This window comes from Liolophura sinensis, chromosome 1 (genome assembly GCF_032854445.1).
Source record: "Liolophura sinensis isolate JHLJ2023 chromosome 1, CUHK_Ljap_v2, whole genome shotgun sequence".
Classification (NCBI taxonomy): Eukaryota; Metazoa; Mollusca; class Polyplacophora; order Chitonida; family Chitonidae; genus Liolophura; species Liolophura sinensis.
In genome coordinates, this window is record NC_088295.1 from 40,968,619 (window position 1) to 40,984,231 (window position 15,613).

General features: G+C 38.0%; 2 protein-coding genes across 2 annotated transcripts; both read left to right on the forward strand.

Annotated features, from left to right (window-relative positions):
• Positions 1 to 191: 191 nt before the first annotated feature.
• On the forward strand, positions 192 to 9,217 carry LOC135475215 (uncharacterized). Its single transcript, XM_064755029.1, has 9 exons — positions 192 to 255; positions 1,344 to 2,265; positions 3,639 to 3,864; positions 5,360 to 5,386; positions 5,574 to 5,635; positions 6,017 to 6,093; positions 6,317 to 6,419; positions 7,074 to 7,101; positions 8,058 to 9,217. Exons 2-9 carry the CDS (start codon positions 1,379 to 1,381, stop codon positions 8,232 to 8,234), a joined length of 1,587 nt encoding a protein of 528 aa, XP_064611099.1. The 5' UTR covers positions 192 to 255; positions 1,344 to 1,378; the 3' UTR covers positions 8,235 to 9,217.
• A 1,925-nt stretch (positions 9,218 to 11,142) lies between these two features.
• On the forward strand, positions 11,143 to 13,898 carry LOC135482277 (glutathione S-transferase 1-like). The gene is made up of 4 exons (XM_064762187.1): positions 11,143 to 11,233; positions 11,755 to 11,870; positions 12,277 to 12,381; positions 13,728 to 13,898. Exons 1-4 carry the CDS (start codon positions 11,143 to 11,145, stop codon positions 13,896 to 13,898), a joined length of 483 nt encoding a protein of 160 aa, XP_064618257.1.
• The last annotated feature ends 1,715 nt before the right edge of the window (positions 13,899 to 15,613 follow it).

Consider the following 15,613-nt stretch of genomic DNA (forward strand, 5'->3'; position numbering starts at 1 on the left):
TCTCACATATTCGTGTTTTCACATGATGGCACTTAAGTCGAACAAAAAGGAAACAGTGTTGTTGAAAAGTAAAGATTTAATTTGCATGTCGTTAAAAGCTAATAGAAAATGTAACAGTTATTTAATTTTTGAGATTTAGGAGCCGTTGCGAGGCACGTGACTTTGGTAAACAACATGGAGACGTTGGGAAAGTATGGCAGTGCCAGTTTGGGCGGAAAAAAGAAAGGTGTGCTGTTATTTTCCGAAAGGGAATTGGTAAATAAATAAACGGCAGCATAAGAAAATAAATCCAGTGTCTTAAACAGAACACTTTATTCTAAATATATCTTTAGTGGTGTGCAGATATTACTTCAGTAACTCTCAGCTAGTATTCCTTCCAATGCATGTTGGAAGTCCAAACCCACGAGCTCTCATTTACTCCAACTCAACTTTAGGTCTCTCAACATATAGTATATAATAATTTTTGAGAGTCCAACTGGAGTACGAGTAGATGAGACTCCTGTCTGCAAACCCTGGTGACAGTAACTATTTACTTCACAACACCAAATGTCGATCCTGCAACACATTGATTGGACAGTTTATGAGACTTTTATCGCCATATGGCCTACACATTCTGTGAGCTGTTTTATAGATTTGTTTGTAAATCTAAAAGAATAGAGGGCACTGATTCCCATAGTCCGTTCTGATGTTAGGTTTTGGCAACTGGAAATTTTGTTCGGCCAAGGATATGGCCTAGCCCAAACCAACGTCATAGCGCGCTCCGTTTAAAAACCTGATGCAGTTGATGTGGCAGAGTGTCATGGCGTTCAAGACAACAATTATCTATCCATGACTTTAAATTTGCGTGACACTTATGTTCCTTATCTTTTCGTCTGGTGATTTATGGCAAGCACAAGGCTTATCTGTTGTTCCTAAACCGCATTGATTTGAGATTCCTTGCTGATGTTCAGCGAACGGCTGTACTGACAGCCTTGACTTATTGGACAAGGGCAGGTAATTACATTAAATGGAGATTGCTCTGATGTTGGTTTGGGACCTCCTTTCTTTATACTGGACTGCATACTAATACTAAGTATATCATGCTTAAAGGACAAAAGACATTCGATTCCTTTTTTTCCATCAAAGTATTTTGGAAAACCAGTGTGGATCGCCACACAATTTCCATTTTTTTGTTAATTTTGGTTAAAAATGAGATAATAATCTCCACATACAGAGGTAAATATGACATGCCAGTGGTCACAGGAAGCAAAGAATCCATTGTGCTTTGCCTAATGACAATATGTTTAAAAACTTCTCTTATGAGTTATAATTTAATAGTTGAATTAAATTATTGCTGATTTCAGAACCATTACAAGCTTTCCTGAATAAAGAATTGTCAATGACATCCCGTTATGGTGTAGCTCCAATGCGACCAGAGAGAACACAGAGTGCTAAGGGAAGACTAGAAACACCCTTTGATGCAATCCAGAACAGAGAATTTTGTAACCACCTCAATATTAATGGAATTAATGATGGAAGCTCAGAAGCAAAGAAGACTCATTCCTCTACAGTCAAGATATTGCCTCGCAGACCTTTGTCAGCTGTTTCAAGCAAGGCCAAGTCACTGGAGGAGGATCGAAAAAAACAAAGGCCCAAGAAAAACGCATCAAAATGTCTGAAGGCGAAGGCGGATCTCTCTGATGACAGTGGGGATATGTTTAAGTTTGAAATCCAGGGTGCATCGATTCAGAATTCTTCAACAAGAAATGCTGATAACTCTCAAAAATCCAGTCAAAGCAATACAAGTAATTGTGCAGAGGATGTACATGCTGGGTGTAACAATAATGAGAAGGAACAGCCCAAGTCTAGCGCACTTTGGTCGAGTTTAATGCAGAGTGAAATAGGTGACCTTGTCAAAGAATCATGCGTGCAGATCAGTGAAGGTGACAGTTCATGTTTTCTGACTGCAGTGAGAGATGAGCCTGAAGATGATTCAGAAACTGTCCATGTCCATATGCCTGGTGATTCTCGATCAAGAAGAAGCAGAAAGAGCAGTAGGAGTAGAGCACTGAGGCATAGATCTGCCACAAAGAGTGACTGGTTCAGTGTAAAACCTTGTGTGTATAACATGGAGTTAACAGAAGAATCAGCTGACAGTTCAAATGTCAGAAAGGATGAAGGTGACTTTCCTTACAAACTGAATGCACAACCCAAGGCTGAAACATCAATTGTGCCCGTAGTCAGCGATTTGGTGGAGGATATGACCTTAAAGTCTCACCTAGGAAGGTAGGCTAAATATGGGACAAGTAAAGTTTAGCAGTCTGTGGCAAATTTTCATTGAAATTCGCAAGTCCTGCCTCCTTTTAAGGCATGAAAAGGTATTATAAAACAAAGAATGTGGTTTTAACAAAAATGGAGGAAGATATGCATAAAAAGTTAGAAAAAAATTTATATGTCTTAATAACCCCTCTGTTTTATGCATATTTTTCAGTGATGTCATTTTGACACCTATCACTCTTGATTTCACCACAGCAGGCTACTTAATTTATGGACTGACCACTATGGATTTAGAAAAACTGTATAAACTGTTTACATCCATTTTTACACCCAAAGAAGAAATCTGAGATGCTTTTTTGTTTTTGTTTTTTTTTTTTTTGATTGGTGTTTTACGCCGTAATATTTCACTTATATGACGGCGGCCAGCATTATGGTGGGTGAAAACCAGGCACAGCCGGGGGAAACCCACGATCATCCGCAGGTTGCTGGCAGACCTTCCCACGTACGGCCAGAGAGGAAGCCAGCATGAGCTGGACTTGAACTCACAGTGACCTCATTGGTGAGAGGCTCCTGGGTCATTACGCTGCGCTAGCGCGCTAACCGACTGAGCCACGGAGGCCGCCCCTTTTTTGTACTTTTATATGTAAGACCATGTTCTAAACTCCATATTAAGAATTAAAAAGTAAGTGTTTCATGCATCCTTCAACTAATTTGTCAAAGTTAAATTGCTATAAAGTGCATCAACATGTAGTGTAGACATTAAGATAAAAATTATATTAATTTAATAAGCACCTCATGGAATTGATTTGGGCTATTTTTTAAATTTAATTGAAAAAATGGACAATATGATAATAAATTATTAATTCTTTAAAACTAAAATCATTGTCACATAACTTCTTTGGACTGTGTTTTGAAGAAAACTAATGTATATAATTATTTAAATGAATAAGACCATGTATGTAACATGAAGTCATGTATGGTCCTTCAGTGACATTGTTTTGTTCATTGCATGGTAGATCAGCAACTCCTCCACTTACAGACCTAACTAATGTTGTGAAACTAAAATGATGTCTTGTTATCCTTGGAACATAAATCATTCAGATAATAACAATAATATTTGTTGAAAAAGTAGTGGGTTAAAAACATTAACTACTGACCAAGCAAAGGAAATGAAGATTGTCATTCAGAAAGGAAATCATAGACTTGAAGTAACTATGCATTGTTTCTGCATTGGGACCAATTTGTTTGAAGGATTCATTTTAGCAATATGACTAAAATAATGCTGAAATTCTAGTGAAACTCCCAATAAGACAAGACAGTAATCATATTGTAATCATCATTCATTAATTTTATTTATGTTTTTTTGTTGTTGTTTTGATCAGACCAATCCCACAAACCCTTGTACCTTTGAAGGAATTCATCCAGGTGTGTTCTGCAGAGAATGAGAAAAAATTACAGTGTTTAACAGGAATAAACTCTGACAACTGTCTGGTATTTCTGCCTGACTTAGACACCTATGATTTAGCCATCATAGATGAAGTACCGTCTGTACAGCATGTGGATGATGACCTACCCTACAAAGAAAGAGTTGTCTCCCCTAAACTATGGGTATGGCTTAATCCAGTTTGATATTAAGCTACTTTAGTGTGCAAACATCTATGTCCTAAAGGCAAGGTGAAGTGATAACGATTGAGATTGTCGGCATTGCTTTCTTAAATTGTAGAAAATATGCATTGTGTTAAAGCCATTGTTATCAGTTCGAGAGGATAAGATGGAAACAAAAGTTTTCTGCCGTTTCCACATTTGTCTGGTGTGACGTCATGTAAGGACGTATAGCATGAAATGAGGTAGTAATTTCAAACGCGCATGACATCATTCCAGCTTAACTGCCTTACTCGACGTCACATCAGCCTGATTCATCGTCACATAGGGAGTATTATTACGTCACATCAGGAAAATTTTACAGAATTTGCTGAGGATTTTGTTTCTTAGATATCTTCACTTATTGCGGTTAAATAGCGTTATTCAACGTATACTTTTTTTCAACCGTGGTGCTTGCTATACTCCATCGGGTATCCTTCATATCAGTTTAATATTTCAACCTGGCCTCTCTTTGGACTGAAGTAGCACTTTAATATGAATTATAGACATTATAGAATATATATGTAATTCCCAACTGGAGTAAGATATTATTACACAAAAGCAAGACTGGATCTACTTCCTGCCTTGATCCAAATAAGATTCTGAATGTCGGAATAGGAGGACTAATGAATTGAGTTATTTGTAGTTTTTTCCTAAAAAATCATTGATTTGCCTTCCTGTTGGATGTTCTTCGAGTATATTGAATAATGTGCGCTCTTGATTCCTTCTTTGAATTTGGTAACTTACTGACAACACTTATTTTGTTGAATGGATGTCAGCTTTTCATTACTTGCTGACTTGGTGTAATCTGCTTTAAACAACCTACTCTGACCTTCAAACATCCACATACAGATTGTTCTGAAATATTGCATTCACCATTGCACACATAATGACTGACCCCTGACATCAAACAAAGTTAAACATGTGACTTTTTCTGTAAATATGGACCTATGACAATAATTAGATGAAAGTTTTTTTTTCAAAAGTAGGTTTGTTTTTAAGACATGCCATTTCAGTATATGTCATGTGAACAGCAGAGTACATGTTCCTCACTGTCATGCCAACTTTGTGGAATTCTTGAATTCCCTGGAGGACAAGTAACAGTTTATACATGAATGTGGCATTGTTCGCATTTGAGTATTAAAGCAATTGAAAAGAGGTAACTGATTTAAAATACGGAAAATGTTAATAGACTGTCACATGTTGTAAGGTCACTTTTCCTTTCTTGGAAGTCATTTTAAGAAGAACACTACCATAGATACCAAAGAAAATTCTAAGATTTGGCATGATGCTGTACCCGTAGCCCATAAACATAAAATATTCTTGAGTATATCTAAGGGACCAGTCAAAAAATATTGAAATGAATCTATTTACATGTACATGAATATAGACTTTAGTCTTAATTAGGCAAAGTCTGCTTGCCTAGGGTTGACTCTTAATAGTTTTCATTCTTGATTTGCAGGCTCCAAAGAAATATGCTCATACGTTTGTAAGTATTTCTGCTGTACATGAAGTTTTAAATTTTTCTAAGCTTTTGAGAGTCCTTTCATCTCAGGGTGGATTGTACCTTTTTTTCGTTAGTTTTCTTCATGTAAGAAGTGCAACGTATATGCATATTAACAATTGATGGCATTTACTATTTTATCATGTTTTGAAATAGTATTATATATATTCAGAAACCAATTGACGTACCAAAATGGAAATGCAATCATAATAAAGGTCATACGGAAAGCTCAAGGTAGGATCATTATTTTGATTGGAATTATTACAAAATTCTAGAACTACAGAAGTAATGAATACAGGCTGGTTTGAAACACAAGTTGTCTGAATTTTAACATTCACTTACTACGTTCTTTCATATAAATTTTGATACAATTTCATTAACAGTTGTATAACAGTTCAGTTAGGTAGCTAATCATTGATGACATGCAGTGTGTTGGATTTACTTTCCACTCCATACTTCCAGGCAACATTTGTTGCTATTTCTGAGCCCATGAATATGGTTGTTAAAACTTGAATTAGATTTCTTGTTGGTTTTTTTGGAGGGGAAATTGAAATTTGGAAGTCATCAGTCATTTTTTGGGCGAGCTCAACAGATTTATGTGGTCTGACAACACAGGTATATTGACAGAGACAGAAAGAGAACAGTTGAACTGGTCAGGAAGGAAATTCTGGAGTTAGAGGAGTTGCTAAAAGGTAAAAATTTCCAGTCATACTATCAGATATGTCTTATCAGGAGTTCTTGAGTGATTTTGAATGAATGATTTTTTTCCTGAAGTTATAAACCATTGTCTTGGCCTTATTTTCTATTTCGTACTACACTTAATTTTGCTAAAGACTGATTAAATTAATAAAACTCAGTTTCAGTGATGGATGGATATATAATCTATTGATAACTCTTTTATTAATTTCTTTATAGGTATTGCAGTAATTGATAGCGAATGTTTGATGGCCCTGTATCAAGCAGATATTACCAAATTACAAGCAACAGTTAAAGACACCCTAATGAGATGTCCAGAACGGTATGTTGATGATAATGAATAAAACACCAATTAAATAAATAAATTGATGATAATGATTGGTGCATGCAGCAGTACTGATGCGTATAATTTAACAATCTTTCGGTGACTTTTTAATGGGCCAATATGGCCATGGCCATTACTATTTTACAGGTAATTATGGTCGTATTTTAATAATTTATCATGATTGACAACATAAAATATGGGTCTAACTTGTGCTGTTACATTTATTCACTTATTTGATTGTTTAATGCCATTCTGAAGAAGTTTTCACTAAATTAATGTGATTGTGGTCAGTTTTATGTGCCCTGGTTTAATCCCCAAGCAAATCCTTGGCAAACTACTTTCTGTGTGACATGCAGAAATGTGACATGCATATGACATGCATATGACATGCATATGACATGTAGATGCGAATGCTTTATTGGTGGTCTTCAAGGAATGTTGAGCAGCGCAAATTGCTCAACGAGAGCTGGCAACCAGTTATTATCACCAAGTTCACACAAACAGTGATGTCAAAGGAATGTAGAAATTTCTTGTCGAAGATCGGGATTGAACATTCACCTTTTGTGTCCTGACTCCTACTGATTCAAACATCTTAACCACGTGGCCATAGCTTACTCCCAACTAAATGTTAAATTTTGTTCTGCCCCTCAGGATCAAGCCCCGAGAAAAGCCAGATCATGTGAGTATTTTAGTATACATACTGATGATACATCACACTAAATGAACTTTCAGTATTGTACTTTAACTGATATCTTCAGTATAACAAATTGAAACGGTGCTCAAGATAATAATTTGCTTGCTCTGAGTGTTACTGTTTGAGGAAGTGTTTCAAAATATTGTATGAAGTGTGATCTGGAACAAGTTCGGAGCAAAGCTCTCCTATACCTCTTTAACTCTCATTTCTTCAGCCTCTTTCATATGTGAAAAGGTTGCGAAATTAGGTTAGTGCAATATTGCAATAAACTAGAACAAAACTGATTTCAGTGCATCTTTTGATGGGAGTTGACTTCCAAATGGAGAATATTTCATTTATACAATGAAGGGCAGTTAAGTTCATGGGTGGCGGAAAATAGGCAGACCCCTGAACTATCCCCCTGAACCAGCTGCTAACAATAATCATACATGTTAAGTCGAAGCCAAAATGTCATCGTGATAAATTCTCAAGGTTGATGTGGAGGACAAGTTTGTGTGGGGAATTTTAATATTTATCTGCATACAGTTTCAGGAGATGTCACCAAATAGAAGTTATTTAGCAAAATGGGTTGAAACAGACCTTAGCGGCCATAGACATGTTTATTTGACATGCTTGGTAGCTTTAGAAATCAAATTTTAATCAGGAATTTTTATAAGGCCATGGGATGTGACATGTTCTAGAGCAACAGGAACACGATCTATTGTCCCTCGAAGAAGCCAAACAGGGTTCGGGGCTGCGGAAACAGCAGCGGCTTTGGGTTATAGACATAACCCGCGCCTGATTCGTTAAAACCAGGGACTAACGTAATTGTCATATTAGACCCAGTTAAAACTGATAACATGGCGGAGCTTTAGAATGTCGTAAATTGTGCGGTTTTGCTTACTGTGAACAGCTCTTTTAGTACTGTATGGTATTGAATTTTTATTCTTCTCTGGTTTCAGTTTGGATGGCGAAAGTTCCACAATGATCATGAAGTTATTATTAAACGCATTCGGGAACAGCACGCGGTCTGTCTCAAGGAGTTGGCCAAGTTGGAGGAAGAGGCGGACCTTACGGACGAGAGGAGATATTTCTCCATACAAATGAATGCCGTTGTTACTTGTGATCAGCCAGTGTAAGGACGACCTTATGAAAACTGGAGTGTTCTAGTCCAATGTTTAACCGTCTAAGGGTATCACAGGGATATGGAAATCTGCGAATTGAACTAAAGACTGTTATAGCAGTGCTTCGTTTAATATTCGTTTACCAAAGCTTGTGGTTGGAAATTTGTTGTGAAGTTTTTTGACATCGGGAAGTCAGGTTGTGCTATTGATTGAACAAAAATATTAATAAATGCCATTGATAAGCGATTTTTTTTATGTTCATCTGATCAGGAATGTCAAGAGAAGTGTGACTCTAATGTACTAATTGTCTTGCTGAATTTACTTGCTGACTTCGTCTCCGGTCGTACGCGGGAAGATCTGTCAACAACCTGCGGATAGTCGTGAGTTTCCTCCCACCATATTACCGGCCGGCGTGGGCACCGTCCTACAATTAAAAAATATTCTTGAAACACCAATCAAATAAATAAATAAATACCGGTCAGGTAGAATTCAGTGGGCTACAGCGATAATGGTTTGTTAACCCAGTTCGTTTGATGGCTCAGTGAAAATATAATTCTCAGAAAAAAAAAATGTCTTGTCACCCGTAACTGAGACGACACTGGGACATATTGTGTCAAAACTACCCCGTAGAAATGATACATAAACTTAGGCTACTACAAATGTCCGTTTGGGTCGGGTCATTACAAAGACTTTTAAAATGCTACTTGTTGCTGTCTCGCCACTGAGAGGTTAGAGCAAGGAAATCGGAATGGTCTGCCCAGTGTCATTATAATCTGACTGGGTGGGGTGGCATGTCTGGTGTCCTAGTCCTGATGCTGTAGTGTTTTTGTCAGAAAGGAAGAACAGATCCATCAGCTGTTTAGATGTGCACCACACCATCATTTCCATCCGTCCCGTTAGTGGGACATGTGACTATAAGACTTCACATTTGTCAACCGTCCTAGCTTTATTCTTAGTTCACATATCCATGTAACAAGCTACATGAGTGTAGCAGCCGATTCCACAAAGACAGCTTTGATTGAAATAAAAATTTGAAATTGTAATTTTACGTCCTTAGACATGTTTGCTTATATATTATAGGAAGCTTTTAAGTTTTGACTTTAAATTCGCATTATGGCGATTATACCTGGTCGCAGTACATGTTGTGACTGCGTGGGACGTCATGTATGCATGGCGTTTCATTGTTGGCGTGACACCTACATGAAATGCGAAATGCGAGAACGTATATACAGTGCACACCACCATCTTGTTGCTCCTGTTCCAACACTGCTAAAGAAAAGATTGAGAAATAGCTTTGGCAAATGTTGCGAGTCACTAAACGCTTTAGTATGCTTTTGGAGTAGCGACACCATTCTTTACAGGACTACTGTATAGGTGCCTTGAAGAAAAGCGTTTCTTTGCCTTTGATTGTGCTTACCTCGTTATAGTTTGAATTCAATTTGGGAACTACTTAGGGACTTCAAATCATTATAAATAATGTGGAGAATTATAATTTATGATAACCGTTTCATCGGCTGAGACTGGGAGCATGTCGCTGTTAAACTGGGATATGAAGTATGCGGCTGTTATGAGAGAGATGATAAGTGAAACCTGTAAGGGGAAATAATCGCGACACATTTTCATTCTTCGCTAAATTCACCGCTTTGGTAACCTTACTTCCTTTCCGGCATATTGTGCTTCATTTAATTCGTATGTGACTAGCCACTGTCAACCCCACACAACATCAAAGGTCGAAAAATGACATCTTACAAGCTGTATTATTTCAATTACCCGGCGAGAGGGGAACTTCCCCGAATCATCTTGTTGGCTGCAGGACAGAACTTTGAAGATATCAGGTTTTCCAGTCAAGAATGGCCAAACTTCAAAGCAAGTTGCTACAGCAGAACAACCTACAGTCACCCATGCATGTCGCTCATCAAGCTCTGTGCCTCATATGATGACACAGCCTTCATTTTGTAAATGGGTTACGTTTAGGTAACGTATTATATTGTACAAAATGCAAAGATCTGGAACCCCTTGAACATTCTATTAATAGAGCATTCTGCTTAAGCATTGTAATGTATAAGATGTGTTAAGTTTATGACAACTAGAAGATGGTATATGCACATTATACTGAACACAGGTTAACTAGTATACATGTATATGGTCGAATGCAGGCCATGTTGCCTTTCCAACACCAATGTCGTGTTTGGCGTTTTAGCGTCGAATGTTGAAGATGCTTAAACGCTGGAAAATGACAGGCCCTACTCGTAATTACATGTATATAATACATGTTGTTATCTGTGGCCCGAAACGATCGAAGGATATCCAAATAGTCGGCCGTTGTCCATCCGTCTGCTCTTCCAGGCGCCCAATTAACTGAACCACCCAGCTGCTGACCGACTGTATAGCTGCTGTATTATTATGAATGTCGATTCCCAACATTACACCGATTCGCATCTCGGAACAACAGTGATTAACCTAAGCAATTATTAACTGGTCATTTCCAGCTATCAAGTATTCTTTGTTCACCGGTTTGAAAAAATGCTGTCCCATATTCTATTATAAGTAGGTCTACATACATTTATATACACGTATGGATAGGAAAACGCCTCTTCTCATCAAGTTCCTGGCAAATTTACTTACTTAATACTGCTGCCTAACCAGTATGATTGGCATTTTTTCGAATGCTGGACCTCACTTTTTTTCACGGATACTAGTGTTGAATACAATTTATACCTAAACGTTTTAATTTTAGGTAAACTTTCTGGCTTGAAATGGGATAATGAGAACTCCTCATACAATGAATGACCCATTTAATTGTGAATAAATTGTGAAACATATCGCTTCATGCAGTTACTAGTTTTATGACAGAAACATGTACCTATTCTCAGCTTGTTGTATTACCTACAGTTCCTGCGCATATCACCGCCTTTTTTCAGAGATGCCGTTTGATCAGGTGTCCGTCCTGGAGGTAGACGGCCAGATGATCGCTCAAGAATACGCCATCTCTAAATTCCTGGCCAGGCAATTCGGTATTTGAATTTATGGAAAATAATATGGGAAATAAATGAAAGACTTCGTATCTGATTTTAATCTATCGAAATGCGTTATTTATTTGTTTGTTTTTTTATTTATTTATTTGATTGGTGTTTTACGCCGTACACAAGAATATTTTACTAGTACGACGGTGGTCAGCATTATGGCAGGACGAACCTGGGCGTTGATTAAGGCAGTAACTAAGGTATATAAATTTCAAATATTCTTCCTAACGCAGTAATAGTTTATACATCATGTAATGTACGCTAAGGTCATGAATGTATAAATGTATTCAAACTCATCCTCTTGTTTCTTGTCAAATTTTCACAAAACTTTTTCCAATTAATTTTTCATCTACTGGACACAAAACGATAATTTTACAGGACATAAGTCACTTTGATGGGGAATATCGCTATTCGTCCCCAAACATTATGGATTTTTTCGTCACCGGCAAGAATTTTTGTTTGCCGTGAGATGATTCTTACAATCAGTATATATAATAATGAATTCTTTTCAGGTTTCTGCAGTAAGGACAACATGGAGCATGCCAGGGAAGACATGTATGTCTTCTTGTCGGAGGACCTCTGTGGCGAAGTAGAGCCTTTGTTTTTCGAGAAGGACAAGGACAAGCTGGTATAGTGATTCGATTTCTCCCAATATCATGTGCTGATGTCATGGCCCTGTCTGAATGTTATGTACACGTACATTTAGTAGTAAATTACATGAATCATATATCCTTTACAGGGTGTACTACATTTACATATAATATTTAACGATAAAAAATAAACTGATCAAAGATTGGTGTCCATTTTGGTTCCACCGGATGGTGAGTAATTCGCAATATTACTTGATATTTAATTCGCCAGTCAAAATGACGGAATCTTTATAATTAGGTTTCTTAGAATTCTCCCAACAATCAACAACAAACAGATCTAAGTGGGAAGATTTGCTAAAACAAGTAATAGAAGTTTGCATACCAACCGTCAACCTGAAAAGAAAGTTGACAAACCTATTATGTTGGATTCCCTTCCCTTTGTAGGCAGTGATGATGAAAAAGTTTGTGGAACAGACTGGCCCCAACATACTGTCCAGACTGGAGACCGCCTTAGGTAACTGTACATCTGGTTACCTGCTTGGTGACAAGGTATGTACGGCCAAGTTGTGGGAGCGTCCGCACCAAGTCGGGGGATCTGGGATCACACCCAGATCTGGTCATACCAAAGGCCTTAGACATGGTACACGTTGCACGTTGAAAAATTGTTCAATACCCGTGTAAAAACCCAAGCATAGATATATGTACATACGTACATGAAAGACTTATTATAGTTGATGAGGGGCCTCCGTGGCTCAGTTGGTTACCGCGCTAGCGGAGCGTAATGACCCAGGAGTCTCTCACCAATGAGGTCATTGTGAGTTCAAGTCCAGCTCATGCTGGCTTCCTCTCCGGCCGTACGTGGGAAGGTCTGTCAGCAACCTGCGGATGGTGGTGGGTTTCCCCCGGGCTGTGCCCGGTTTCCACCCACCATAATGAAGGCCGCCGTCGTATAAGTGAAATATTCTTGGGTACGGCGTAAAACACCAATCAACTAAATAAATAAATTATAGTTGATGACTAGGGATATAAATGGTCGGTGACAGAGTATATAGTTTAAATTTGTGTGAAAATGTTTGATGGCAAGGTACTTGTATACTTGTTCAAGTTAATGACAAACTGAAAATTGTTCGCGATAAGGTACTTGCATAATTCTTTAAGTTTAGAGCTTCAAGGTCACGAAGAAACTGATAATGGTTTGAAAGTGTGAATCTTCAAAGTATTTTGATTTGCTCATCTTTTAGTGCATGGTCAAATAAACGAGGTGTTGATTCAGTCCCAGTTTTGAACGAGGATGTTTCACCGGAATGATTTCCCACCCGGGGACTATAAGCGGCCGATGATCTTCATGAAGAGCACTTGTCTTTCATTAATGTGACATACACACTTCCGGTTTCCTCCACACATGACGTTGGCCGCCGTCCTTGTAAAAAATATTCAATAATGTAACATACACACTTCCGGTTTCCTCCACGCGTGACGTTGTCCACCGTCATTTTAGATAAATATGCATTAATGTGACATACACACTTCCGGTTCCCCCACACGTGACAGTGGCCGCCGTCATGTGAGTTAAATATTCTTGAGTACGGCATTAAACACCAATAAATCAATTAATCAAGCAATATCCAAGCTTTGATCAATGGTTTCCTCGAAGCCGTTCCTCATTCCGTCTTACCCGTGTGCATGCGTATATGCTACACGAGAGGGGATTCACTTCGTTAACGCGCTCAACCTGTGGTACCGTCAGAACTGCTTGCCCGACATGGTATAATTACACTCTAAAGTGAAACTGTCTTAAACTTTCAATTGACGGGAAATTCCTTTATCTCACAAAATGTAAGGAAGACTTTAACCATCGTGTGGTTTGTTGTACATTGTCTTTTTTATCATTGCAGATATCCTGGGCTGACATGGCTGTGTTTTCGAATGTAGGGGCGATGGAGTACATTATACCAAATGAGTCTGTGACACTGCTGAAGGCTTACCCTAAACTCACGAAGCACCTAGACTTGGTCCGGTCTCACCCAAACATCAGCGCTTACCTCAAGAAACGACCCACCCCCTAGTGAACTTCGTAATCATGAATGCATGAACATGCATACAGATGTACTTTTTGAACCAAAAGACAGTTTAAGGAAGTTTTTTTTTTTTGTTTTTTTTGAAGACAAATTTATTTGTTTGCGTTGCCACCTTAAATCGAATTGCTATGTATTAGTCTGTAGATTGGTGCTCTTCATATAGTGATACTGAACACAATATTCGCGAAGCTGTTCATACTGCATGCTTAAAGAGGTATGGTGCGAACACTTAGGCTTTTAATTTCCAAAATGTTTATTCGATGTTCAACCACAAAAATGCATTGTTAAAAGACACATGAACAGATATACAAACCAAGAGTATGTGTTTAGGGAAATGAAGAAAGATGTGCCAAAAAATAATGTGAAAAATATTCGTATTTGAGGCTTTTTTCATATTTTTTAATAACCTCTCTATGTTTTGCTAATTTTCCGTCAATGGTCGGGGATATTCGGAAAAGACGCCATCATTGAACGCGGGACCAGCTGACGATCCCAATTCCAGCTCTCCTCCCAACAACGTTGTTTTGACAGCTATCGTCGCAACAGCAGGCTACTTTTCGGACTGACCACTGGGAGGAAACAGTAGTTTAAAGACATTTCTACAAGGAAGCTGAGAAGCCAATTCATAATTTAATATATGTTTGACCACACCCTAAACTCCGTATAAAGAAATAAAAACCAAGCGTTTCATGTATAATTGAAGCCTGGAACAAGCATTTAAAATATTAAGGTATTTCTATTCAATGGTCTTGCCTGGAGTGCCATGTCAGTATATTGTTCCAACAATCACCGTGAACGAGAATTTCTTACGTGGTTTGTTGCCGAGAAGAACCAACTTACCCCACAGGCCTACCTCCAACTCTCGGCGCCCTTGGCCAAAGAAAAGGGATGGTATTTATGTTTCATGACCTGTTTCCACGAACAATTGATTGTGTTTGTGACTACTCGCCCGTTACTTCTTCAGAAAATGGAATTACATAAATACGCTGTATGACTTTTTCAACGAACTCTGGACTTCAATAATAACAGGAAGTAACGCAAACGCGATGGCATGTCCTTGGAAACATAGGTTTAACTTGGATTACACGTGTCTAAACTGACGTCTCGTACACTGCATCGTGTAATCCTTGTGATTACACATCTTCATCAACATCAACACGCAACATATATCGTTACGCTTTATGTAAATCTACTGTCCATTATTGGGGAAACTAATGTTTGATCGGATACTGTATATGTATTATACTATTCACCAGCTATTCAGTCGAGTGCCTATAGATCGGTTATCCCTGTCTGATGGATCAAGGCAGTACACATAGCTCTGTGCAAAATGTCGGACTTGGTAAAATGAAGATGGTCAAATATGAGCTTACCTATATACTAATACAGTGCTCCTTATACATGGTGCAAACATATGCAAGTAAGGATATAGAGATATATAATGTTTTTTTTTTTATATGCGAGGTCATTCATAGAAACATGGCTAAGCATAAAGAGTTCAATGTCAACGTGATCTGGTGTAGGTTTTATATATAGGATGTATTTATGTATGTGTGTAGGCTGTGGATTTTACCTCGTACTTAACAAGTTTGCAGTCATATGTGACTTTATGTATAAAAGTGGCTTGGATAAATAGAGTGGTATAAATCTAATTAATAAAGAAAAATAGTTCAACGATTAGAGCTGATCTGCTTGTGTCCCGG